At 34.5% G+C, this 27,073-nt stretch overlaps 1 protein-coding gene across 6 annotated transcripts in view; it reads left to right on the top strand.

The window, feature by feature from the left end:
- CACNA2D1 (calcium voltage-gated channel auxiliary subunit alpha2delta 1) overlaps positions 1–27,073 on the top strand; it is a 494,545-nt gene that overhangs the window by 287,587 nt on the left and 179,885 nt on the right. For 5 of the 6 annotated variants that reach the window (XM_061198476.1, XM_061198477.1, XM_061198475.1 and 2 more), the window contains one exon: positions 12,479–12,520. In XM_061198476.1, the coding sequence (XP_061054459.1) occupies positions 12,479–12,520 (42 nt within the window). Of the gene's footprint in view, positions 1–734; positions 808–12,478; positions 12,521–27,073 lie in introns of those variants that run through there. The other variant, XM_061198479.1, reaches the window with a different exon arrangement.

Below are 27,073 nucleotides of genomic sequence, written 5' to 3'. Positions count from 1 at the left end.
AAAGTGGCCAAAATATACAACAGATGGGAGGAAAAAACACAGCCTTCTAATTCTTTAGGGAGGAAATTGTGTCTGTAAAGGTTAATTGGCTGCTAATGTATTCCATTCCTACTTCTCACCTGGATAGTGACTTTGAAATGTCTTTATTCTTTAAATGTAAACTATTTTTCATACTGAGTTTCTTATGTACAGGGAGAGAAGTCATTTTGATCAAAAGTTGAGTATGTCGATGTGTTCCTTTGTTCGGTAACACATCTGGAAGCATAGTTTAAAATGTAGACAACTCTATAATTGGCTTGGCTTTTCTGCAGGATTTCTGCTCTCCATTGAAGTGACACCAGCATCTTATGATTGAAGTAACTTCATTTAGCCAAGTCCTTTAGCTGGTCAATCTATCTTTTTCCTCTGTTTTTTGTTTAAAAACTATCTAAATTTTATTATTTACACTTGACCAAGATGAATGCCTTTTTTTATTTTTAGGAAATTTTTATTTGCTATTTCAACCTTCTCTTATACTATTCTACTTATATAATTACATCACTGAAACAAATATACTTTGGGTACTTAAGTAATGGCCTTGATTATAGTTGTATAAAATAGTCTTAGAATAATTTGAATACTAGAAAGTAATATTATATATTATTTATATATTATCTATATACATCCTTAAAATTTCAACGTTCTTTCAGATAAATCATAACATTAAATTATCATTGCAACCCTTTGAAGTTGGAGTTCTTTGCCTAGCTGAAAATGAGAAGACAAAACAACTTTGGCCATATTAATTTATTTGTTTGCTGCCACCAGGTAAGAATTGGACCAAGGAATAGAATTCTGAAAGTATGTCTGAGGAACGTCGCATGATCCACAGAATTCCCTTTCCCTGTCCCTCCTTTTAAAAATTTTGGACAACAGATGAAATGCAGTATACAACTTAACTAGGGCTATGTTGAGAGTCTTTTGGATTACTTGAGAATCTTTTGGATTGTGGCTTTCATAAATTAACACTTTAACATTTATGCATGTTTTAATTAGAGACAAGTTATATCTGAATCAGTGAACAGTTTGAATTTAAAAAGCTCTTTGAAATATGACTTAATTAAATACAATTACTGAAACTAGGCTAATGAAGTATAGGCTACTAGGAATTTTTTTGTTTCTTTCCAAAGCAATTATATATTATTCAGATGGAATGGAGTGCTTCTAAAATGTCAGAAATTATTCCATTTCTTTCTTCTGCAGTAACCTTTCTTTCTTTGTACTGTGAGCAAAATTATTTTCACACAAAGGTAGTTCAGATTATTTAAACTGTAATCTGTCCCCTAGAAAAAACACTTTCATTTCTACTCCAGTTAAATGCAAACGAATGGCATTCCATTATATTAATGAAAGGTAGCAGCGGTTGATCTGGAGCCGTTCATTTCTGCCATAATGGAGAGATTGCCAGACTTTGTGTGGTAGGAGGGAAGGGGTTGATTTAAGCTAGTTTGAGGATGCTTCTTTCTCAACACATCCCTCCTCAGAAACACAGTTACTATTTTTCAGAGATGAATGAATATACTTTGAGTTGACATTTCAAGACATAAAGAAAAATAATGATGTTGCAATTCTTCTTTTGCATGTTTCTACAGAAATATGTCAGAGACATTTCCAGTGGCGGGGCGGGGTGGGGAGTGGGGAGAAGCAGCTTTGCCTTTGTTTTTCAGAGTTGAAAGATGTCTCTCTGAGTTCTGTTGGATGTTCACATGAGAAGAGAAGCAAATCTATCAAAGATTCACTGAGAAAAATAGATGAGCACACAGCTCCTAGGTCTTATGTGACCTAAAGAAAAACAGTTACTTAGTGGAAACATCAAAATATATAGATGGAAGAATTCTAGAGACCACAGTTGTCAAATGACTCAGCATTTTACAGATGAAGAACCGAAGCCTCAGGAAGTCACACTGCCAACTAGTCAGTGCTTAATATCATTTGTTGATTTAGCCACATGCTCGGTAAAACACTCACATTTAGCCACATTTCTAAAACACTTACTATGTGACTCTGGTAGATATTGGTTCCCTGCCCACTACTACTCAGTACACACACACAGTTGTATAGCTTCCTACTCTAAGCATCTGCAGATATTTGCTTGAGGGCTTTCTGTGGTGACAGGAATTTGCAGAACACTTCCAACCAGTGATGACGGGTGTGGGTGAAAACTACCAATCTTCTCACTCTTTGGATATAACAATGTTGAGCCATGCTGTAAAGCCTCCCAGCAGTTCTTGGAGGAGCTTGGTTGCCCATCTGCTTTTTAGCACACCTTGTTTTGAATTTCTTCAACTCCATGTCTCACTTCTCCACTTTGCTAGTGGTATTTGCTGGGATCAGCTCCCCAATAAAACTTAGTCTTAGTGTCTGCTTCTGGAGAACCAAACCTAAGGCAGTGCTAGAAACCTGTCCATAAAGACCTCGTCTGTGGAGGATAAACATCATTAAGCAGAGGAGGGCAGGCTTGTCCAATAGTCCCTGGCACCTAACTGTGATGGGCCTGTAGCCACACGCTGAACACAAAGATGAGGGGAACTGTCTGTCCCCTCATAGGGCTCAGACATGTGGACAGAATATAGTGTGGTAAGTGTAAGGACTGCAGAAGGGGTTGTAGCTGATCTTTGGATCAAACTTTCACTCCTTAATTCCATGCAACAAACCAGTAAGGTAGCTACTGTTTTTCTCCCTGATTTATAGAGGAGAAAAATATCAGAAGGTGCTGTGAAAAGCATTAACAGGGATATCTAATTTTGACTTGAAGTGGGAAAGCTGAGGAAGTTTTCCACAACAAGGAAAGCTTCCTGGATGTAATTTAGGTATGGAAAGAATTTGTTCCAGAGTCCCAGATAGGAAGGACGGCATGTTTTGGTCTGCTCTAGAATTTCTCCCAAACACATCTTCCCTTTCCCACTGTGTTTTCTACCTGTAAGGGGAGCCAGGTCATATACATTTCATTTCACTCTTAGATCTCCCCTTTAGCATTTTTCAGTGTTTAGACTTCCTAGTTTCATCTTTCTATATAAAGTTATCCATTTTTGAAGTTTGTAAATCTCCTTTCTACTTTAACAAGCCACCTGGCTTTTAAGAATATTGCTTCATAGAGACTTAATCCTAATACAATATCCAGGCCATACAATGATGTGTTTGTATTAGCCAAAATTTTCACTGTCTGAAAATAGTGAGGAGTTGGGATGGAGGGGAAAGAGGGGTGGGAAATCCAACAAGAAATATGATACTGGGATACAAGGTTAATTAAATTTTTACCAATTTATTATTTTCAAGAAGATCACAGCTATTGTATATCCAAGGAATTTTGTAAGGTTTAAATGATATATGTAAATGCCTGTCCCATAATGGACACATGACAAATATCTCTTCTTCTCCTCCTTCTTTCCCATCCTACCTATATAGCCCCTCAAATCCAGTGAAAGATGAATTAAATTGATGTAGTGATTACCAATTTACTGTTCTTTGAAGGTCTGATTTTAGCCAAATTATTTTATATTCGGTAATTCAATAGCCATAGTGTAAGTCTGTGTATTTTGCTTTAGCATGATAATATTCTGAAGTTGATAATGATTAATTTGGAAAGGGAGTGTTGATATTACCTTTGGAAAAATTAATGCAACTCTATTACTAGGACATCATATATTGTTATGATCAAGTGCTGTTAACTTTGATCATGAGTCAAGAAAATCTGTGAGTTGTCTAAATCAATAGGAAGAAGCATAGAAAATGGAATATTTTGGTGGATTAAATTTTAATGTTTTAGTTGATTATACCCCAAGCTTCATTAGAAACACAGATAAAGGAGATTAAAGCAAGGTCCTCAGCATTAGAGATATGATTGTTCAATCCTGGACTGAGTTTCCTGGGAGATTTGGTGGATGAAAATAACATATTTATCTTCTTATATTCTACTTTGGCTTTTATCCTATAGTTTAAATAATATATTTGTCGATATCCTCTGCAACACTAAAAAGGCTTACAGGCAGATTCTTATTGAAGTTTATCGGATGAAGAAATGAATTGCTATAGCTCTTAATGTTTAATAGGAACTGCTCTCCTCTGAAGTTCAAGAACGCGGAACTCTGAGATCACAGGCCACTTGGACTTCCTCCTTGGTTTCTTATAAGAGTGAACGTGGTCTAGGTTTTCACTTATTTGAAGCTTTTTAAAGGCTATATACTTTTTCTCTACTCTGATGCATTGTGTGTGTGTGTGTGTGCATGCATGTATATGTGTGTGCGTTTTGTTGTTATTTTTACTCTAGAATTTCTAAAATAGTTCCTTATAAGCTCATGATGGTCATTTATCCATTTATCTGTCCATTCAGTGGTAGTTCATACAGTTCAGACAATAGCATCGAATATATACATTAATAGAACGTGTCTCTACTTAAAACAATTTTTCTCTCCTTTTTTAAAAAAAATTCTTATTTTATGTAGAAGTAATGAACATTTTATGTAGAAGAAATGAATTTGGTGAATATTATGTGTTTTTTTCATCTAGGATGATAGTTCCAATTGTGTCATGAGCCTCATAATAAGTATAGCTTGGGGCTTGAGTACGTGAGCATGTTTGTAATTAGGTCATTAAACATAGTAAGACACCTGAATTTATTCTCTCTTGCCTTGGTGGCTCTTTGAGGGCCTTGCTTGTTGATTGGTTAATGTGGTGGGCCAGGTATTAAGTAGTACTTCAATTTACGAGCACCATAATGGCAACTTAAAAAAAAACAACAACTATATTGCAAATATATGCTGGCAATTAACTGATAAATACATGTAAGATGGTGTTTGCTTAAAGTAACAGAAGCAAGCTTTTTTAAAGGAAGGCCAAAATTAGTTTCTAGTTTTTTCTTCCAGTAAGCTAAAGAAATTAGTATTGAATTCAACTCACATTTTAAAACAAATGGTAAGTCAAAGTTAAAAGAACAGCTAAGACGACTGAATGTGCCTCAAAGATTATTAGCCGTTCTCTTTGTTATTAGGTAGACACTGAGTATATAAGGAACTCACTGTCCCTAAGAAGCAGATCATTCCGCATTCATAGCAGCAGGATATGGGAGGAGTAAGTACTCAATTAGGGATAAGAAGACCTCTGTTAGTCTCGGATTGACTACTGCTGGTCTTAGCTTTCGAATATACAAAATTGAGATTGATAATATCTTACTCACTGATTTAATTTTAACAGTCGGGTTCTCAAAAAAGCACATGTATTTAGGTTTCTAGCACAGAGCTTGGCATGTATACAAAGCTCAATATATATTTATTCTTCTGAATGAACACTGAGAGTTCAGGGAAGGAATAGATTATTTGTATTTTTTCATTATAATCATTGATCATTGAGCAACCTCTTAGCAATAGCGTTCTACTTTCATCTTCTTTGATAGAAAGTGTGATACTCAAGCATATAATCAAAATTTATGTAGTCATTCCATGCTGTATTGTGCAACTAATTTCTAAAGGCTAGTGAGTTGAAGTACAGAGATTGATAGAAATTATTTTTTTAAATGGTAATTAACTTGCTGATTTACTACTTACAAAATATTAACTTGACACTAAGAGATTTTTGACCTTTAGTTCATTAGAGAAGTGTTAGAAAAATATTAATGGTTTCTCTTTATATATGAGCTAAGAAAATTTTCATCTCTTGGCTTCTTTGATTTTTTGTTTTAATCTTCTACTAGAATTTTAAATTTTAGACAAAGATGCCACAGCACATCTGGATTTTTATCCTGCAAATCTTCTTCTTTGCAAACCACTGAATGCGATTAAAGAGAAGATAGACACACAGGAAAGACAAGGGATGAAGGAATGGGATCTTTCAGGATGCAGGAGAGGAGTTCGTTCTAGAACAGTTATAGTCTAATAATGCCACCAACAGAAATTAAAGTTCAAGCAAATACTATTGACTGTTAGTAACAGGAAATTAGAATGGAAAAACACATTGTAGGTAGTGTGGTATTTGCATTAGTACTATCAGTTGTAGGAGTTAGCACCTTCTAAGAAGCTTAAGAAAAAAAAATTATTGGTTCTGTCATTAAGAAGCCAACAGATAGAGGTAGCCTCTGACAGAAGATTCAGGTTTTAAGCAGTACAGCGTTTGCAACCATAACCACTCCTGGAAAATGATATTTTGCTGAAAAAGGAATAGGGAGATGAGATGCTATTTTTGGATAGATTTAGGCACCTGTTAATTTCTGTGGTCAGAGAAATAAGGTGGTTTGATTTGCCAGCCATCAGAATCATGTGATTGGAAGAAACAGTTTCCCAAAGATAGGAGGGTTTCTGAATTAAAAAAAAATTATGAAACAAAGTTTACTACAGTTTTTAAAACAGAGAACCACTGACTTACTCTATGTGAGGGCTGCATGTGTAATTTTCTCCAGCAAGATTCCACAGTTTGGGTGTTAGGATGGACAAACAAATTTTGGGTTTAATACAAAGTTGGAGTTTTTCTAGGCAGGAGTGGATGAGGATGGATGTTTAAAGGAGATGTGGGGTTGGAAACAGTGTGCTTAGAATCACAGAGGAGTTTGGAGCATAGCAACATATTTAATGGACAGGTTGCATATAGAACCAACACTTAATTACCATTTTACTAGACTTTCTTATAAATTACCTCATTTAATTTATCAGAATAAAAATAGCAATAGCAGCTATAATACCATTTCTTCTCCACTGTGCTGTATGGAATCTTTGAAGAAAGGACTTTAAATGATTAAATAGACTCATAGCATAGTAACTGATCTAAGAAAATAAAATTGTAAGCATTTTACTTTAATTCCTATGTAAGTACCAGTTAAAGCTAATAGATAAATTCTATGGATATTTCTGATTTTTCTTTTTCAGTATATAAAATAACAGGCCCTGTGCTCAACACTTTATGTCAATTATCTTCTTTATTATCTCTTGTCACATAATATGAATGCATGTAGGTTTATCACATGCCTTCAGTCCAGTAATCTGGTAACATTGATCTCTAGATGGACCTGTGCCCATCTTTATTTTCCCTTTTTGTTTTCATAAGCAATATTTCATGCATTCCAAACCCCAAACAGATAGAATGGCATAAAAAATATCTTTTTTCAAGAACCACTGTCTTTACTGCTTCAGCTACTTTTAGCTATCTTTGGAAAGTTCACTTACATTCACACCCCCTCTCCGACACACACATGGATGTATACACTCACCCCCTCCCCCAACACCTTGCTAAGTTGTTTTATTCACACAGTGCTATAATCAGTACTGCTGGTTAACCCATGTCATGTAGCATGGTTGACTTGGGCACAGTCAATAGTGGTGCTGTGTCTGGTTACCAGGACAAATTGTTACAAAGATATAATAATCAAAAAATTTGAATTTTAAATGATTTGAGCTAAACAGTGTGGATCTTGGTTGGCCGGAATCATTAACACAACTCATTTATAACAAAGAGTATCCTTAATGTTCATCCTATTGACAGCATATTTGGAACTAAAGAAGGATAAAAAGACGGTAAGAATGAGTTGTTTTTTTTAAGGTGATTTAACAGGCAATAGAGTTGCCCAAAATTTGTCACACTGTGGATCATATACAGAGTCAAATGCATAACAAAGAAAAGAGAATTAGTAAATTGGACAGGAAGTTAATGTCTATTTGAGTTTTGAATGTGTCATATATTTCAGATGTTACCTATAAAATCCTAATTTTCAGTTCCATTATTTAAATCTTATCCTTGGCAACATCTTACTCCCAGGTTGAAGCTTTGTACTTATGCTTCAGATTTTTAACATAAACTATTCATCAGAGGCCACGTTTTACAGGAAAGTGGCATGCAAGGGACTGTCACTCACAGTATACATTTTTAAGATGGAATGGTCTATTTTGTCCAGATTTAATTTTTGACTCCCAGTAGACACTGGGAAACTAAAGTCATTCATCTCTCAACTTGCTAGGGGATGTTTTAAATTTCAGTAAACAGCAGCATTGTATTAGCATGAACCATTTGGGTAAATCTGTTTCAAAGAGATAATAAATAACTAAACTACTTGGTTAAAAATCAGAAATGAAACAATTTGTTCTTGTCATCTAGTGGTGCTTAAATTATGAAAAATTGCTCTCTAAAGGTTTGACTAATCTATGAATCTCGTTTGAGGCTGTTGCTAGCTTTAGCCTATCATACTGCACATAATGCACTGAAATCCACTGAAAACCTCTGTGTTTGGAGGTAAAATACCTTCTAAGATGATGTTGTTTAATAATTTGCATGAAAATGTTTACCTAGAAGGATAGTAGGGAAAGAAGATTACTCAATTCCGATCTGTGCCTGCGATAATTAGTTTATATGCTATAGTTTTAAAGTCTTAAATGATAATGATATACCTATGTACTTTCTGGAAAAGGGACTGGGGGAATTTTGAGTGATAGGGTAGGTAAATGGTTCAGAAAGAAACACACACACACATTTTCAAACACACATCCTTGAATTGATCAATAGAGGAGGAACGTCTCAAATATCTGAAATTCTTAACTCTTGCGTATTTTGAAACCTGGGAAGGTTTTGGCTTATGTGGTCCTACCATGCAAGGATAGTAAGAGATCTTCTTCAGTTACAGCAGATTTGGGGCAACTGGCCCAGCTGCCTGCTCATCTTGTCATGTGTGAATCAGGAGGGCAAGAACTTGCCTCTTAGGTCGGTGTGTCCATAGTCTTCATCTCCGTTTCTCCAACACTTAGCACAGAGTGAGGGCGCCAGAGTACTGTTGAATGAATGGGGTGTGGCTCCCTCTGTTGGTCGTGAGACCCCCAGCACCTCCCTGTACAAAGTCTAGGTGAGATGGGGGCAGGGGCAGGTTAAAGGGAGAAGGAATTCAGCTGATACTCTGACTCCTCTCCTCTAACTTCCCCCACTCAGATCATTTAACTGTTTTTCTGCAATATCCTCTCCTAATTTTCTTTTAACACAGAGTTAATTTTAGCCAAAAGTCATCCCTGTAAAAACATCAGGACATAGAAGTTGGGCTGATTCGGTGTGAATTGTCTTTCATTCCTGAGAACTGTCCTTTAACCCAATTCTCTTAAGATTGTTTCTGGATATATTTTGGTGATTCAGTGATTTACATGATTTGATTTCAGACTGACATAGTTTAATGTAGCTGCACACATCTGAATATATATATATGTATATATTTTATAATAGAGCTAATATGTATTTCCATAAAGCAGAAGAAATGGCTCTAAATGAATGTGATAGGAAAGAGAATTATGACCACCAAATTATGACTTTTCTCAAGCCTACTTTCAAAATTATTTCTGAACCAAATAATTCTGAAACTATATAAACAAAAGCCACAATAAAGCCAATCACTGCAATTTTCCACAAGAAATTATGACGAACTGAGACAAAAAATGTTTTTATATAATTATACAAATTAAAGGGCCTATGAATGTTTGCCATTTATTTTAACGTCATGCTGCCATGTAGGTGGACTAGGTTGACAGGTTAAATGCAGAATTACAGTTTCCCCAAATCCTGATGCCCTATAGAGATTTAGCTTTACGAAAATTGATCAATTGAGCCTTTCTACTAGATAGAGTAAGGAATAATGAAATGTGCGTGCTATCAATGCACAGTCTGAGGATTGAGAAAGGAAAGTGTATTTATAAAAAATGAGGTTGAAAAAAAGCTTCTGAGTCAAAAGCAATGTCATTTATTGGAGGGAAGAAATTTTGTTTTAAGACAGTGGATGTAATCAGTTGCACATTCCGCCAAGGCCTGTGTTCTCTTATTGAAACATGACCACCTGTCTAAGCACACATGTTTGATTAAGTGCTTCCTAGGTATGTCGTTTTTCTATAAAAAAGATACACTTTTGTTTTCCTTTGCATTTATATTTTGACCATGTAAGAAATGGATGTTGTATAAGCAAAGAGCTTCTTAAAAGTAGAAATATAAAATACCTAGTCACAAGGAGTACCAATGTTTGGCCTGCAGTATTATTTTATGACTAATGTATTTTGTTTCCAGTTTGCTTAAAAAAGCCAGGTTTTGGAATTATACGTCTTCCAAAGTCCAGAAAATTTTGTGCAAATGCATAAAAGTTAAATAAACTTAGCAATACACATTTTCAATGACAGTTTTAGAAGCAATGTAGACCTTCTAAAAGAAGAGGCAAGTAGTGGGGCTTTATGTAAAATATAATACAGTAACAAAGAAAAAAACATTTGGAAATTCTCAAATAAACTTAGGTTTTCTCCATTTTAATTTTTATTTTAACTTCAATCACAGTTTATCTTAGTAGAGTCAAAATACTTAGTTTGAGTGAAAACTAGCATTTATCATACTTTACCCTGTTCTGACACTGTATGTGATACTTTTCATCTTAGGTTTAATAAGTAAATTCTCTTTGTAAACGTGACCATGTGTCACACATAAGAAGAAAATTTGACTAATTAGTTTAGTCCATTAGCTCTGGCACCATGGGCCAATTGTAATCCTAGACAAATAAATTGTTTTATATAGTCATCTGAACATGTTATTTTACCTAAAAATAGAGGCAGATGTGTTTAACTTATTTTGTGTCTTTTTTGGCACAGAAATATATACAAATAGGTATTGAATGAATGTTGAAAATGATGCTGCTGAACCACTTGAAATTTAATGCAGTTTCACCTTGTTTTCCACACGTTTCAATTCTGTAAATATAAGCAATCAGTTGGCAGACATAATATCTAAAATGAAGTAATCTTATTCAGTGTTTTAACTTTTGATGGAATCCACATTCTAAATTGAAAATTGTCTCCTGAGTATAAATTACAGGGTTCCATGAGGGATCAATAAACTGGTAATTGGATTTGGATCTCAGGGGAATTCAGAAGATTCTCTTGCTTCATGGATGTGATGAGTTCTGACATTGTATTTTAACTTTGTTACAAAACTATGTTCCAGGAAGTAGAACTTTTATGTATGTGAAAATTCTCTAGCTACTTAGTTCTTTTTAAAAAAACAATTAAATGGTAATTTTAAAAGTTTTGATGATTCTAAATGAAATAAATTGAAACTCATGGATTTCATTCAGTATTACAAATCATATGTTCTTATATTTATCTATGTAGTTTTTGGTTTGGTTATTTGGTCTTCAGAGATACCTGTATTTTATAGATTTTCATTATCATGGTATGTTTCAAATCAAAAAACGGGGGCAGAATCTGTGGCAAAAATTTGGAAACAAAACAAGATCTCTTTTCCTCTTGGAGATTTATAATGTGCATTCATACAATGAGGCTGTATGAATTCCTGCTGAAAAGACACAATTTTAACTTTATTGTTTATTCTAAAATCATGACCACAGAATACTTTTGCCTATGTAAGATCTATTATATCTTCAAGAACTAGTGATTTTCTTTGGAACATACTTTGAGAAGCACTAATTTAGTCTATTTTTCCCAAGCGATTTTTAAACATTTTTGTGAATTGTGTTTTCTTTTAACAAAATTTTATATTGTCCATGTCTGTAAATGTTTATGAGACACAGAAAAATACACTTTTACATGGTACTCAAGTTACTACTAAAGATGTACAGAAGATGGGTAATACATATCTTCAAACAGTTCAGGAGGAGAAGAAAGAAGAAAGATATCAGTATATGCAGATTATTTTTATATTGCATAGAACTAGCCTTGTAGACAATATAGAAATTTAAAAGTCATTGATAACTGTTTTATCCATTTTTTCCTCTGTAACACAATTTATGTCCATACTTTATATTTATGGCGTATTCAGCGACATTGATGGCTAAGCAGAAATGTCCACACACTTTCATTCTTGAAAAGCCAACACTCACTCGATACTTTGGTAGAATATGAGACCATTAGTATGTTGGATTATCTGATATTCTTCGCTATCTAAATTCACAGATACTCTTAATCCCTTATCTGAATCTCCTGAAGGAATTCCTGCCAGTATAGTGCAGATATACCTTTCTTCAAGAATAATTTCAACATTCGATACATATTTTTTAAAAGTCATGGTTTCAGCAAACTCTTAAGCGGCCACTTACAGTATTCACTTTTCTTGAATTATCCTATTTATCATTTCATTATTTAGGTTTGTGTGTTTGTGTGTATGTGTGTGTGTGTGTATATATATATATATATATAACTTATTTGCATTAGGAATTAAAATTTTTTTTTCTTCACAAATTGTTCTCAGACCTATACTGAGAAGTTTTCCCGCAGTGCAAGGTGTGCTTTTCTAATATCACCGCTATAGTGTTTGAATATGTTCTTAGAAAATATTGGCTAATCTTTTCGATCTTTGTGGAATATATTGTAAAAGGAATACTATGAGAGGTTTATTATTTAAAATATGAATAAAATGTATTCAGGGTTTGATCCAGTATATTATTATGTTTTTAATCAAATCACTAAAGCATTCTTTTGTTTTTCTTTTTTTATAGAGCAATGAAGTTGTCTACTACAATGCAAAGGATGATCTTGATGTGAGTATTAAAAGTTTTACGTTAAATTCCAGGGTAAACTTAGGTATACTAGGGTGATTGGCTTTACAAACAGGCAGACCTAGCAGGTTTAGTTGGATTCATGCACCAGTCCAGCCTTAAAATTGTAGTTGCCTAAGGGCATTAAAACATATTTAAATTCAAACTGTTTTTCTCTCATCTAAGACATGCTACAGTTGACTCGGTGATCCATAAATTTCATTTTATTTCTGCATATTCTTGAAATCCTGCTAACTTTGTCAAGTTTGCTGGAGTTGGGCTATTTCACATAAAATTTTTGAGAATTTATAAAGAAATGTAAGATAATACATTTTATACTTCACTAAAACTTTTTATTGGGGGAGTTCACAGTCCTTTAGATATGTTAATACTATTGCTCTTGTAAACCCTTAGATAGTGAATAAAAATGAATCATGTTTTATGATTAGTATATTGGTTTGGCTATTACAGAGAGTCTTAAAGTAAAAGTGCTAAGACAAGATAAAAGATTATTCCTCTCTCATGTCACATTCTGTGTACAAGGCCTAATATAACAACTCTCCATCGTCCAGGCCTTACGGTCCTACTTTCATGTTTTTTGCTCTCCTCAGTGTAGCTTTTCCATATTGTGGTCCAAAATGGATGCTCCAATATCCACAATGATTTTTGCATTCTATACATCAGGAAGGAGGCAGATGGCACTGAAGGACACACCCTGTGCCTTTAAGGGCATGTTCTGGAAATTGCACACAGCATTTCTATCTGCACCCGTTGTCCACAACTTAGTGACTAGTCTTGCCTAGATGCAAGAAGATATGGAACATAATTTTCTTTCCCCTTGGATAAGCATGTACCCAAATAAAATATAGGGCTCCATTACTGAAGAGAGAATAGGGAGAATACTAGTTGGGAGTTAATTAGCAGTTTGTGCACTTAATTTTGCTCTTCTTGGCATAATTAAAGTTAATGCCCAGACTGTACCCGCTCATCTGAGTGACTTCTATCAATTAAGTATAGTCAAATTCTTCAACTTGGAACTGAGGAAAAAATTCTCTTTTACAGGAAAATGATTATAAAATTATGTGCTGTGTTGAGTATTATTTAGTCCTTCTTAAAGCATGTGTTTTGATCATTACAATCAAATTGTTTTCTGCAATGGAAATATTCACTATCTTAGAATGAAAGAAAGTTAAGAAATGTAAGTAAATGTTGAACTTTGATATTCACCTTAGGATTTTTAGTGGTTGTAGCTTTTTTTGAAGATTGTTGCTTATCAGATGAAGTTGGACTTACATGGATGGTGAGATATATTCATCCTTACCAAAAGTTTTGCTGTATACAATCGGATTTAATTGGTTGCTATACTCCAACTTTATACACGTAGTGCTTGATGTTTTATTTATCAAATATTTGTATAATCATAATGCCATCTTGTTTTGATTTGAATTGGCTTACCTTCACTGTTCTTTGTGGTACTTTTCTATATTCCAATTTAGTTGTATATTTTTATTGCTCAAATTCCACAAAGCCATATTCATTATGAAAAACTGGTGAACGGAGATTATATAATGTGAGTTTATAATCTCATACATTAATATCTAATATCTAATGAACACAGGAACTAATTAGAATACTAAATATTGAAACAATGTTATCAATTAATAAATTTATCCTCATATGTTTGAATGGGGATATAAATATCTGAGATATAAATAAATTTTCTATTTTATAGAATAGTTCTATATTTAGCCTATGAGTGGACTTTGAAAACAAGTGGCTGAAATCTTCCCAGCAAGTGTGAAGCTATAGAAATAGGAAGGCCAGATTTAACTACAGATGTATTTTGGTGTGCTGACACAGAAACAAAGTGAGTTTGATTGCCTTTGGATGTGATGCATTCTCCAGCTTGCTACAATTCCACTGCTCCTTGTTGTCTTACTCTCTGCCTACATCACACATCTACACACATAAAGAAAATAAAATAAAAATGCCTTAAGATAGTATAGGGCAGGGCTTCCCTGGTGGCGCAGTGGTTGAGAATCTGCCTGCCAATGCAGGGGACACGGGTTCGATCCCTGGTCCGGGAAGATCCCACATGCCGCGGAGCAACTAAGCCCGTGCGCCACAACTACTGAGCCTGCGCTCTAGAGTCCATGAGCCACAGCTACTGAGCCCACGTGCCGCAACTACTGAAGCCCACACGCCTAGAGCCCGTGCTCCACAACGAGAGAAGCCACCTCAATGAGAAGCCTGCTCACTGCAACGAAGAGTAGCCCCCGCTCGCCGCAACTAGAGGAAGCCTGCATGCAGCAACAAAGACCCAACGCAGCCAAAAAAAAAAAAAAAAAGATAGTATAGGGTAGACTCTTCATCACACCAACATTTAAGGAAGGTGAGGGCAGGGTAAGGTGTGTAGGATGTGAGTAGATGGAAATGAAGAAAAAGTAGCTTTCATAATAGAAGTAAATCATACGAAAAGTCCATAACTTTAGTTTATGTCGGATTCAGGATTAAATTTAGAATCTCCTGGTTCCTATTATTCTCCCATGTTAAATATGCTGGTCCATCACCAAGTTAAGATTTGCATATAAAGAATGACATAGTCAAGTGTAATCTATTGATTTTGTTCATTATAATGATGATACATGGCCTCACTTAAAGGTAAAACAAGCATTTAAAGTGCTTTTTAATCTCATCAGTTACCTCTCAGTGAAGCTCAACAGCTATCTCTTTGGAGTGTAACTTTCTATGAGCTACGTCTGAATTAGCTAGTTTGTGGGGAGCTGTCAGGTTGTAAGCCTTTCAAGGACTTTGATACCAGACGGTCCCTCAGGGGCATTTTATAATATCTGTGCTGCTCTAGATCGATGCTGTTTATATTCCCCTTCTGGGTATAAAAATAAATACCTAGTGACAGCCAGATTTAGCTAAAACAGTGACTGAAATAAGGGGTAAAGTCAATGTCCCTTAGGATTGCATAATATGATTTAAAAATTATGACTCTAGTCATTTACACAAATTTTTGCTTTGGAATTGAAAAATGCACGTAAAACTTGGCTAAATTATTTGGTGAGCCACAATTCTCATGGAAGGTATAAGGTACATAGCCATGCTGGAAATTTAAGACAATCATTCCTGACCCTGTGCTAGTTAATGTTAACATATTCTCTCCTCTAATTATCTGATCTTGATATCCTATAATTTTTCCAATCAGATGCTAAGTACTCTTTAAAAACTAATTCAAATACTACCTCCTCTTGAAGCCTGCCTTGCTTTTCCTAAGTAGCAAATGGTATTTCTTTCCTCTGGGTGGTCAAAATAACTTGTTACACGTTTCTGGTTTCAATGGTGTAATATCTTATACTATGGTATTTTTATACAGGGATAATCTTCTCTATTAAAATTTTAGTGTCTTGAGGTAAGGGTCTTACTCATTTTCTCTGTTTAATGATTTAGAGTAATTGCTGAGATAATGCTTGTTAAATTGGGTGGGTGTTTGTGTGTTTCAGTCCCCCTATTGCTTACATAGCATTTGTGAAGATTGTTCGCTTTTTAAAGTAGTGCCCTATTTGCAAAGTAAACAGGAAACCCTTTGCAAATATGGTGGAAACGAAAATGTTTGTTTTGTTTCAAGGTTGAGTGGAAACAATATTAAGAGAGGAATGGCAAGACTGGCTTTGACTGTGGACTGTATTTGAATTAATTTTTTAATATAGACATTCGTTTCCTTTTGTTCATACAGCGGGGCAGGCTGCAGAAGATGGGAGTGGAGTGGACCTTGTTCCTTCTTCTTCTCTCATCTGTCCCTTCCTCTCATTAGCCCCTGGTTCAGTCATGAGAACTAAGTAAAGTCAGGCAGACAATGTGCTTTCCCCTGTGTCTAAAACTGATTCAAGTTGGGAATAAGTAGCAGAGTTAGAATATTTGTTTGCCATTACTACAAGCAATATAAGAATCAGGATTTGGGGTTCCAAGTCTGGAGAGATCTGATAATCTAAGTTTTTATGAATCTCTGTGAAGCATGAAATCAAACTTATTTTATTAGCCCATCAAACTAAAGTTTTGTCTAATTCTACATGTAATTAGAATAAGTAAGTTGTTGAATTTCATTTCCAGAGAGACCACAGCATTAACGTGGGTACAATGTTTTAATGTAAGATTAGTTTTTAACTTTTTATCAGGAAAAATATTTTAAATATAAAGAAGAGAGAACAGTAAACTGAGTCTCCATAGTTGCTGTACGTATTGTTTGCTAAATATTTTAAGATAAATTAGAGATGTGACGTTTCACTCCTAAATACTTCCATAGGAAACTTTTATCCCTAATTAATAACAAGACATACATGTATAAGTGCTGTGTACGTTGTTATACGGAGGAAGAAGCAGAGCTTGATGATTAAGACATTATACTCTGGAGTCCCACTGCCTGCATCTGAGGCCCAGCTCTGCCATTTTCTAGCTTTGTGATATCGGCAGAGTCACCTAACGTCTCTGCGCTTCACTCTTGGTCTGAAAAATAAAGGTAATGTGATACCTACCTCATACTGTTACTGTGAAAATTAAATTAGTTAACACATATAAAGCATTTAGAACATTCCCTGTCTTACAGTAGGCAATCCAGAAATGTTAGTGAGTATAATTTTAAAAATAATAATTATTAATATTACTACAATACATTTAATATTGATTTGAAATGATTTTAGTTCCAAATGGAGCACGTTTATATGTGTGGATGTGTTAACAATAATTGAAGGGTACTAGTTTGAACTCTTTCATTTTATTGTTATGAATATCCTTACATTTGTGTGAAAAACTTAAGAAAATGTGTAACAAAATAAAAATCAGAACAGAATCTTCAGAAAACGTTTAGAAATAAATGTGACCTCAATGCAAAAATTTGTCTTGAAATCATTGTACGTTTTATATATCCGGTTTTGAAAAGATAATTAAATGTCAAAATAAAATGGAAAAAAAAGCTAATAATGCAACAATTATTTATGAAATTCCACATTCAGGTTCTCTTTAGTTTTGAAATTTATTTAGGTTCTTGTTTAGGGTTTTAGAGACATCTGTCCCAATAAATCCTTAACTTCCCTAAAGATGTAGTGAAGCAGATTCCCCAGAAGATTTCAGTTGTGCCAGTAAGCAGCACTATTTTCTTAATTCCCAAAGCAAGCAAAGAGAAAGCAGATCATTACAAACTCTTATTAACCTAATTCCAAGACCTATGTTTCAGACTGAAATCCAAATGAAATAAATTCAGCCCAGAATTCCCATGTCAATAACTTGAGTTGATTTATTTGCTACGTTTTATTATATTGATCATGTTTAAAATTTGACCTGTCTGGGACATTTGGCTAATCTGCTGAATTCCCTTGCATATTTATGTTGCTATTTATTTTCTTACCAGTCTTGTCTACATTAAAATTAATTCCAACATAATGTCCTATCTAAATGTCTTCTTGAAAGCCTAATCATTCATGATTTGTTTTTATTTTATAGAAATAAATCAGTCTGCTTCTAGAGTGAACCAATAGGGATATGTATCAGACAGCAATGACTCTGTTCTAATTATTAAAGAAAGAAAGTCTAGGTTTCTTTTGCAGCTTTTTAAAAAAAACTATCTAATAGTATACAGCCTTTATTTCAGGCTCTGCTAATGACTGTTGTTGAATCCTCAAATAGGAGATGGCATAGAGATAGAATATTAATTGCTTCTGTAGAGTAAATGGTACAATCAGAGTTACCTTTTTGTGTGTGTGCATCTAAAATAAGTGGTTTAAATATTTTCACTGCTATATGTTTGGATTGGATTATAATAGTAATTAACATATGTGTACTTATTCTATACTAGAAAGTAAATGCTTTGCAGGTAATGTTATCGTTTAAAGTTCACACTCATCCTTTGTGGCAATACTATTATTTTAATGATATCCAGAAAAGACAAGTAAAATTTAGTGAGTTTAAGTGACTTGTCCGCTGTCACACATGTGGTATTTGGTAGTGCAGGGAACTGCATGCAGTGCAGCCCGTGTGACCCACAGCAGGAGCCGTGTGTCCCTGTGCTGTGCTACACTGCCTATTCCGTGGGCCCCATGGGGGACAGGAGAAGGCCATGTGATGGAACTGTTGTAAATCAAGGCTTAAGATTAAAAGTTTTGAAGATGGTTTTGGTTTAAAATTTTCATTTATTATACCTATCCATCACTCTGTCCGTATTTAATTTTGATGTATGTGGCTTGTACTTATCCAACCAGCTTCATCATTGACAGTTGTTAGTTGACAGTGACTTGCAGTAGGTAAAATAAGATCTCTGTGATTAAAAAGATTGTTAGACTTTAAATCATAAATCTTCACTGAGCTGATCCATCATTCCTAGTGATATTTACCATGGATACCTTAAAATTAATGCATGCACCCTTGTGTGAAATATAGCCATATTAGGATTCACTGGGGGGAAAAAACTGTTAAAACTAATAAAAAGGAAGATAAGATTAGATTCCATTTCTTCTAGGAATAGCGCTGTATGTTTTTTGGGCCTTCTTCCAAAAATTTTGAGTCTATTTTGATATTTTTGTAATGCTTTGTGCGCTTGGGCATGTGCTGCTTTTGCAAGGATAGTTAAAACGTTGGTCCTCAGCTGCTTTGGGGTGGTGGCATGCATAATTCTCTTTTAGATTCCACATCCAGTTCTTCCTTTCTAGAGGCTAGTGTATGGTGTATGTATTTAGAACTCACTGAATATTCACTGTTTGGAAAGTTCGGTGGCATTATGTGGGCATTATAAACTCACCCTATGTACAGCATTGGGTGAACAGAGATATGGGGACTGGATTGTTTTGAATGGTATCTTCAACCTTTTTTTGCTTGCACATGCATGTCAGTTAAAAAAATGCACCTCTCAATATAACAATATTTACTCATAAATTCTCTCTATATACTACTGAACTAATATGCCGAGAAACCTCCCAAGAGACTTCTAAATTTTTAAGATGAGTGAAATTTTATGAAGTATTGGTTTAAGTGGCATTTGACATTAAAAATCACCAGAAAAATGTGTAGTTTTTTTCTAGATGCTTAGTTATTAAATGCCTTTAATTATGATGACTTCATAGTACCATAGGAAATATCTCAACAGTCCATATGAACACAGGACATTGTTACCGATATAGTAAATCTAAATCCATATTTATGATAGTCTTGATAATATTAACTTTTTTGACCAACTTGCTAGTTGAACTAATTGAATCACTTTTCTATCTGGTAATGAGATTGAAGAAGAGCTAGTGCTGGGAATAGAAGCATCATCTCTGTCATTCTCTTCTTGTTCAGTGCAACTTCCATTACTAGAATTTCAACTTCAATCATTGTTAATTTCAGAAATCTTTTAAAGCTGGTAGCACGTATGGAGTAGGTTAAACCCAAGAAGATAATAAGTAAATTTACATATAAAGTGAAGAATAGTACATTGAAAGGGACTGTGTAAGGGAGAAGGCGGCTCATTATCAGTATGTGGGGTTTCCACTTTCTCCTTGTGGTACCTGGAGGATGACAGATGACTTGAGACCAACTCACACACAGTAAGGCCAGGGGAGAGGGAATGCTAATGTCACTCTTTTTGGTAAATATTAGTAAACTTTCATTTTTTTCTTATTTCATTTGCTAGAAATGGGTATAACTGTAAGTTCTAACATTTTCTTCCACCCTTCCAGTGAATTCCTTTGGAGACCACTGATGCATGGTGTGTTCATTTTTATCTAAGTTCTTCTCAAAAAGATGGCCTTGACTGTCACTTGAGGGAAGTAATCGAAATAATTCAACTCATGAAGTTGAGATGAAAAACCCAACTAATGTTCTAACCCATGTTCACCTACAAATTGTCTGTTTGATTGATATCTATAGGTCTGTGCTTTGAATGCATTGCCCTAAATTAAAATGTAAATTCTCAGGGTCAAGGGGTTTGGATACCAAAAGAGTCTTTTGGTCAGTGGTCTCCAAAGGAATTCACTGGAAGGGTGGAAGAAAACGTTAGAACTTACAGTTATACCCATTTCTAGCAAATGAAATAAGAAAAAAATTAAAGTTTACTAATATTTACCAAAAAGAGTCTTTATACCAGCCTTTCATCATTTACATGTTCTTGCAGTTCCTTGGCATTTAAAAAAAAAAAAAAAGCCTTGGAAACAATTTGCTTTAAGTTCATAGATTTCAGAATGAGAATTTTCAGAGCTAGAAGGAGCCTTACAGATCTTGTTACCCTCTGTTTCTTAAAAAAAAAAAAAAATCTGAGGAGCCATAGCAAGGACACACAGAGCTGTACACCCAGAGTTGAAATGCGAATGAGGAGCTGGATTCCTGACTGAGGTGCTGTCTGTCCATTCACCGGACTGCCTCCAGTGTTTGTCCTTGCTTCATGCTGAAGTAGAAAAAGCATGAGTTTGGGGACTAGGAAACAGTGATTCAAGTTTATTTATTCACTCAACAAATATTATAAATAGGGCAAGCAGATACAGTTCTAAGCGATTTGCTAGGTGCTAGGGCCACAACCGAACGATGTCAATGAGGCCTCTTGCCCTCGTGGTGATTACGTTTTAGTGTAGTGAGATAGCAAACATGGGGCAAATAAAAAATTCGATAGCGTTTTTACACATCCATAAATCCTTAAACACCATTTAGAATATCAAAGTGTTGATGCCACATTTCTGATTTTAATAAAGAGAATTCTGATCATTTAATGAGCATTGTTGCATTTACAATACCGATTTTTAAAAGATACCTGAAAATAAAAAGTAGTAAAATTATTGCTTCCAAAGTTAAGTTGGCAAAATCTGTACAAGACAGAATTGAAACAAAAGTCAACCACACCAAAGCAGTTACATAACCAATCTGTATCCCTTCCTTTGACATTTTATACAAAACTATTATTTTATAGTCTTTATCTTGAAAGGGATGTCTGGCCATCTAGATACATAAATTCTATCAACGTTAAGATATATCCTAGGGATATATCTTAGGATATGACTTAAATTTTGCATGTTAAGCAGTACAGTAAATGTTTGACAAACCTTAATGTGAAATTCTATGAAATCAGTTATGTCTACATTGCTCTGAATGTAATAAATGAAGTGTAATGTTTTCAGTATTCTATGGGGGATAATTTAGATGGGAGAATCTCCAAGAGAGTATTTTTCAACTGCGATCTGAAGAATGAACTGATACTATGAAAAAAGACCAGGGAACAACCTACCAGACAAGAGGAACAGCAGACCCAAGGACGTTAAACCAGGGAGAGCATAATGTGTGTAAGGAGGAGAAAACAGTCCAATGTGGCAGGAGCATGATAAGCAAGGGAAGGCAGGGCAGGAGATCTGGATGAGGAGTCAGGCTGGAAATAGATCATTCAGAGTCTTATGGACCACAGAGAGATTTTCATTTCTTTGTAAGTATGGTGGGATCTTGGCGTCCTGGAGTCCAGGCTTTTTTTTTTTTTTTTTACTGTATATTAGTTGTAAGGTGTTAGTCAGTCTTTGCCCCAGATATCAAGGGAAAATAATTGATCTTTCTACCTTACAAAGTTTTTTTGTTTAACCTGTTTTGTCCTGACAATACTTTTTAAAGTATATTTATCTGTCATAATCTTCATAATATGAAAATTTGCTTTTAATTTTTTAAGAAATAGATTGGCCCCATTGAAATGTTTTCCTTTCCTAATATAATATATACCACTATATGGTTTCCGGCGGGGGTGGGGGGCGGGTGCTATATTGAACTTTCAGACTATCTGAAATCACATAGTGCTTTTCATAGGCAAGACACCATTTCGCAGTCCCTTAGCAGAGAAAATACCCTATCAACCACTCCCCAAAATTTAGGTTACATATTTATGTATAAAATAGATAATGTATACATATGTTCAGAGTATTACATCCCTTTCTAATGCTGATAATTTGAAATTTTCATACTACTCGTAGAGTTTAAACCAGCCCTCAGTCCTTGTCATCACACTTACCTGTACCGTGATATTGTGATGGCTGTCATGCTCATTGAGGGCTAGATCCTGGGACAGGTGATTCACACGCATTCATCCATCATGCAAACTGAAAATTCATCAGTTTTATTTTGAGGATGTCCTCAGATTCTGTATTCCAACTTATTAAAATGTTATTGTAATCCTTATCAGCAACCTCAATACATTTTATTTAAGGAGTGCCTCTTTTTGCTTTTAAAATTTAATGAACAAGTTCTTGCAGTGACCAGTATTCCTTTTTGACTTAATTTAGTTGTTTTATGTGTTTCAAATTCATAGTTGTCTTTGATTCACTTTGTCATATTAGAAAATGTATATTTTTTTGCTTTAATATCCCCTATGTATTTTTTAACTTGCTGTCTTTCTCTGTGTTTTGCACAGTTTCAGTTGCTTACTGTTCCCCCTACCTCCACGTCTGCTTATTTCAGACTGTTTCTTCCTTCTGTTTTATATATCATAATTAATAGTAGAAGAAAACGCAGAGACTTAACAGTAGATCTAATTTTAAGGAATAGAATTATTTCTTCAAGTTTCTTCTGACCACTAATGTTATGTTTATTTTTCATGTTAACTGTAAAACATTCTTAATATATTGAGTAAATTGCCTCTGAGGAATTAATGCTATAGTTTTTCCATAGGGTAAATCTAAGCAGCTAAAACATTTTTTTTTTTTTTTTTTTTAAACATCTTTATTGAAGTATAATTGCTTTACAATGGTGTGCTAGCTTCTGCTTTACAACAAAGTGAATCAGTTACACATATACATATGTTGCCATATCTCTTCCCTCTTGCATCTCCCTCCCTCCCACCCTCCCTATCCCACCCCTCTAGGTGGTCACAAAGCACCGAGCTGATCTCCCTGTGCTATGCGGCTGCTTCCCACTAGTTATCTATTTTACATTTGGTAGTGTATATATGTCCATGACACTCTCTCACCCTGTCACATCTCACCCCTCCCCCTCCCCATATCCTCAAGTCCATTCTCTAGTAGGTCTGTGTCTTTATTCCCATCTTGCCACTAGGTTCTTCATGACCTCTTTTTTTTTTTTTCCCTTAGATTCCATATATATGTGTTAGCATACTGTATTTGTTTTTCTCTTTCTGACTTACTTCACTCTGTATGACAGACTCTAACTCCATCCACCTCATTACAAACACCTCCATTTCATTTCTTTTTATGGCTGAGTAATATTCCATTGTATATATGTGCCACATCTTCTTTATCCATTCATCCGATGATGGACACCTAGGTTGCTTCCATGTCCTGGCTATTGTAAACAGAGCTGCAATGAATATTTTGGTACATGACTCTTTCTGAATTATGGTTTTCTCAGGGTATATGCCCAGTAGTGGGATTGCTGGGTCATATGGTAGTTCTATTTTTAGTTTTTTAAGGAACCTCCATACTGTTCTCCATAGTGGCTGTATCAATTTACATTCCCACCAACAGTGCAAGAGTGTTCCCTTTTCTCCACACCCTCTCCAGCATTTATTGTTTCTAGATTTTTTGATGATGGCCATTCTGACCGGTGTGAGATGATACCTCATTGTAGTTTTGATTTGCATTTCTCTAATGATTAAAGATGTTGAGCATTCTTTCATGTGTCTGTTGGCAATCTGTACAGCTAAAACATTTTAACTACTTGAAGAACTGGAGAAATCTTCTCAATTCATAAAAAAATCTCTTATTTCCTCATCAAATATATTATGATTAGCTGAACTCATATGTTTTTTCAAAGAACAATATGTCTATCCATTAAATTATAATTTAAAATTTTTATTTTCTTATTGCTATGATTCAGTAAAGCAAATGGACAAATATTATATTTAAGCCCTTAGTGTCATGTATTCAGTGTCATCCAACTCATATTTCATTTTCAGGTCTATTCATCCACTCAGTATGTCTCTGAGTCACGGCATCCTCAAGGAGAAAAATAGCAGCTTAAACCAATTACCTCAGGAGACTCAACAGTGCTCTTATTGCCACTGTAACTGGATTCATTATTTACTATTCAGCCTGGCCTCACACCCTGACCAGAACAACTATAATTGGCTGAAGGCTCAGCACCTTTTTCTCTATTTATTATTCATTAATTGGGCATGGACAGCTGCAGCTGCTTTGATGAATCTCCACTTCTAATTGATGCATGTGATTTACTAAAAAGGAAGCTTTCCTATGTGTGGGTCAGAACTGGTAACCAGCTTACATTCCAGTGATGAACTAGTGGCTACGGAAGCAACCTTATTTTTTAATCCATAGAGTAGATACCAACATGTCAGTATAGCAGCCTTTTCCGCCTTGCTGGCTGTATGAAAGTCTATTGTAAATATAGTACATCCATGATAGTTATTTACATTGGATGATAATATCATGCCTAAAAGCATATTGTGTATCCAAAATTTTATTTGATATTGGGAATACAATTGAGACTAAAACTTTCAAGAATCAGTAATGTGTACGTTGTGAAAGTTGTAAGGCCCTCTTGTAAACAATATCTGTGAAATAGTTGTAAAAAAGAAAAGGATGTATTTGGAGGTGGAAGTTTTAAAATATACTCATATACATTGTGGAGAATTGTATACAAGTCTGTAGTCTCTGGTTATTGAAGAATTTGGTTCATTACACAAGAACACGTTCATTTAACCCCTTCACTAGTGGGATAGAAATACCAATTGTGATGCCTCTGTAGAGGGTCTCAGCTCTTATTTAGTATCAACTAATTTTCTCACAGTTTTGTGAGACACACAAAAAGTAGAGAGCAGGGGGAGGTAAACCTAACCATAATGTGATTGTGGACAAAGTTTCTCAGTGAGCATGTTCAGTCTGAATTGTGCACAGTAATTAAGCTAATTTTTATTGTAATTTAAGTGAAATATATAAACTTTTAATTTCTGAACATTTTACTGTTGGTAGAAATAGTTTTAGCATGAAAAAGATAAAAAATATTAAAAACAAATGTTTTATTATAAACATCAATTCTAAGAGTGTTTCATTTGAGGTAAATATATTAAATATGCAAAAGTCTTTTGTGTCTGTCATAGACTTATCATTGTGACTTTCCAAATGAAATTTGCAAATAGGTACTGCTTGCAAAATCGAATGACCCATCCAGCATTAGCTGGTACCTCCGTCTCTGAGTGATCTAATCTATTATTTAATAACTGAAATTATGTTGAGATGAATAGTCAGAGGAACATACTTCTCATGTTTCACTTATGTGTTTTACCAGATACATTTGAATACATTTTGGAATTTACCTCCTCAGTGTCTCTGTACACATTTATATAGGGTAGTAGGGAGAATTCAGAAGAGATGTTCTGGGGGAAAAAAATTGGCAAGAGACATGCTGACTTAATTTTTCTTGTATGTGGTCTGGCAAACAAGGAAATCTTAATTCCAGGGGGACAATTTATTTGAAATTTTTAACTAACACACTAAACAATATGTGTTAAGTAGCTTTTCTCCACATTCCTTTTCTCAGTCAGTTCCTTTGTGTCTAGTATTTGCTCTATGTTAATTATACTATATAATGCCATAATATATCAAGAAAAGTCAAGATGAATTATGATGATATCAGAAACAATAATTTCACAAGTTTAAGGAAATGAGCTGCATTTAGAAATTTTAATCTTTTCATGAAATGACTTCAATTTATGGGGAGTATAATAAAGGGGGGGACCATGGGCAACAGCCATATTATTTTTTCTTAATATATTTAGCAGCTGCACATTAAAACTAGACTTGATACATGATTATACAAGTTGAGAAGTACATTATTTTAAATTATTCCTAAAAGGCCTTTATATGGCTATTTATTTATTTATTTATTGGCTGCACCATGCAGCTTGCAGGATCTTATTTCCCTGACCAGGGATTGAACCGGGCCCCAGTAGTGGAAGCACTGAGTCCTAACCACTGGACCGCCTGGGAATTCCCTCTTTGGCAATTGAAAAGTGAAAGAATCTCTGTTAAAATACATGTAAAACATAATTTTTAAGTGTGAGAGGGTTCAGAGGAAATAGAAGCAACTTTCACCTTAGTAAGATAATCGTGTAGTGCTTAATAGCACTCTAGAAAGGACTTAAAACAAAAATTAATATTTTTAATTGCAAATATAATACATGTTTATTGTATTACATTGGAAACAACAAGAAAGCACAAAGATGAATACCATTAAAACTATAAAAACCAGCGATAGTGCTAATAGTGTTTGCTATGTACTCATCCCTACATTTCTCTCTTTACCTCTCTTTCCTCTAAAAATATAGGCTGATTTTCTCTTCTTTCTTTGTGCTTAACATCTACATTTAAGCTTAAAACCCTTTTAAAACAAATACAGCATATATATACATTCCCAATGTAATTACTGTTTTATATTCCTTAATAACAATATAAAATTGTATTTGTCATACTTATTGTGACTATTTTACTATTGTTGCACATTTGTTTCAAGATTTAGATATTAAATGACATTTCCATAAGTGTTATCATTAAATCCTCCACTCTGCCAATAAATTATTTCTAGAGT

This window comes from Eubalaena glacialis, chromosome 8 (genome assembly GCF_028564815.1).
Source record: "Eubalaena glacialis isolate mEubGla1 chromosome 8, mEubGla1.1.hap2.+ XY, whole genome shotgun sequence".
Lineage (NCBI taxonomy): Eukaryota > Metazoa > Chordata > Mammalia > Artiodactyla > Balaenidae > Eubalaena > Eubalaena glacialis.
The sequence above is the reverse complement of the archived record's forward strand: the minus strand, read 5'-3'. Positions and strand labels throughout refer to the sequence as shown.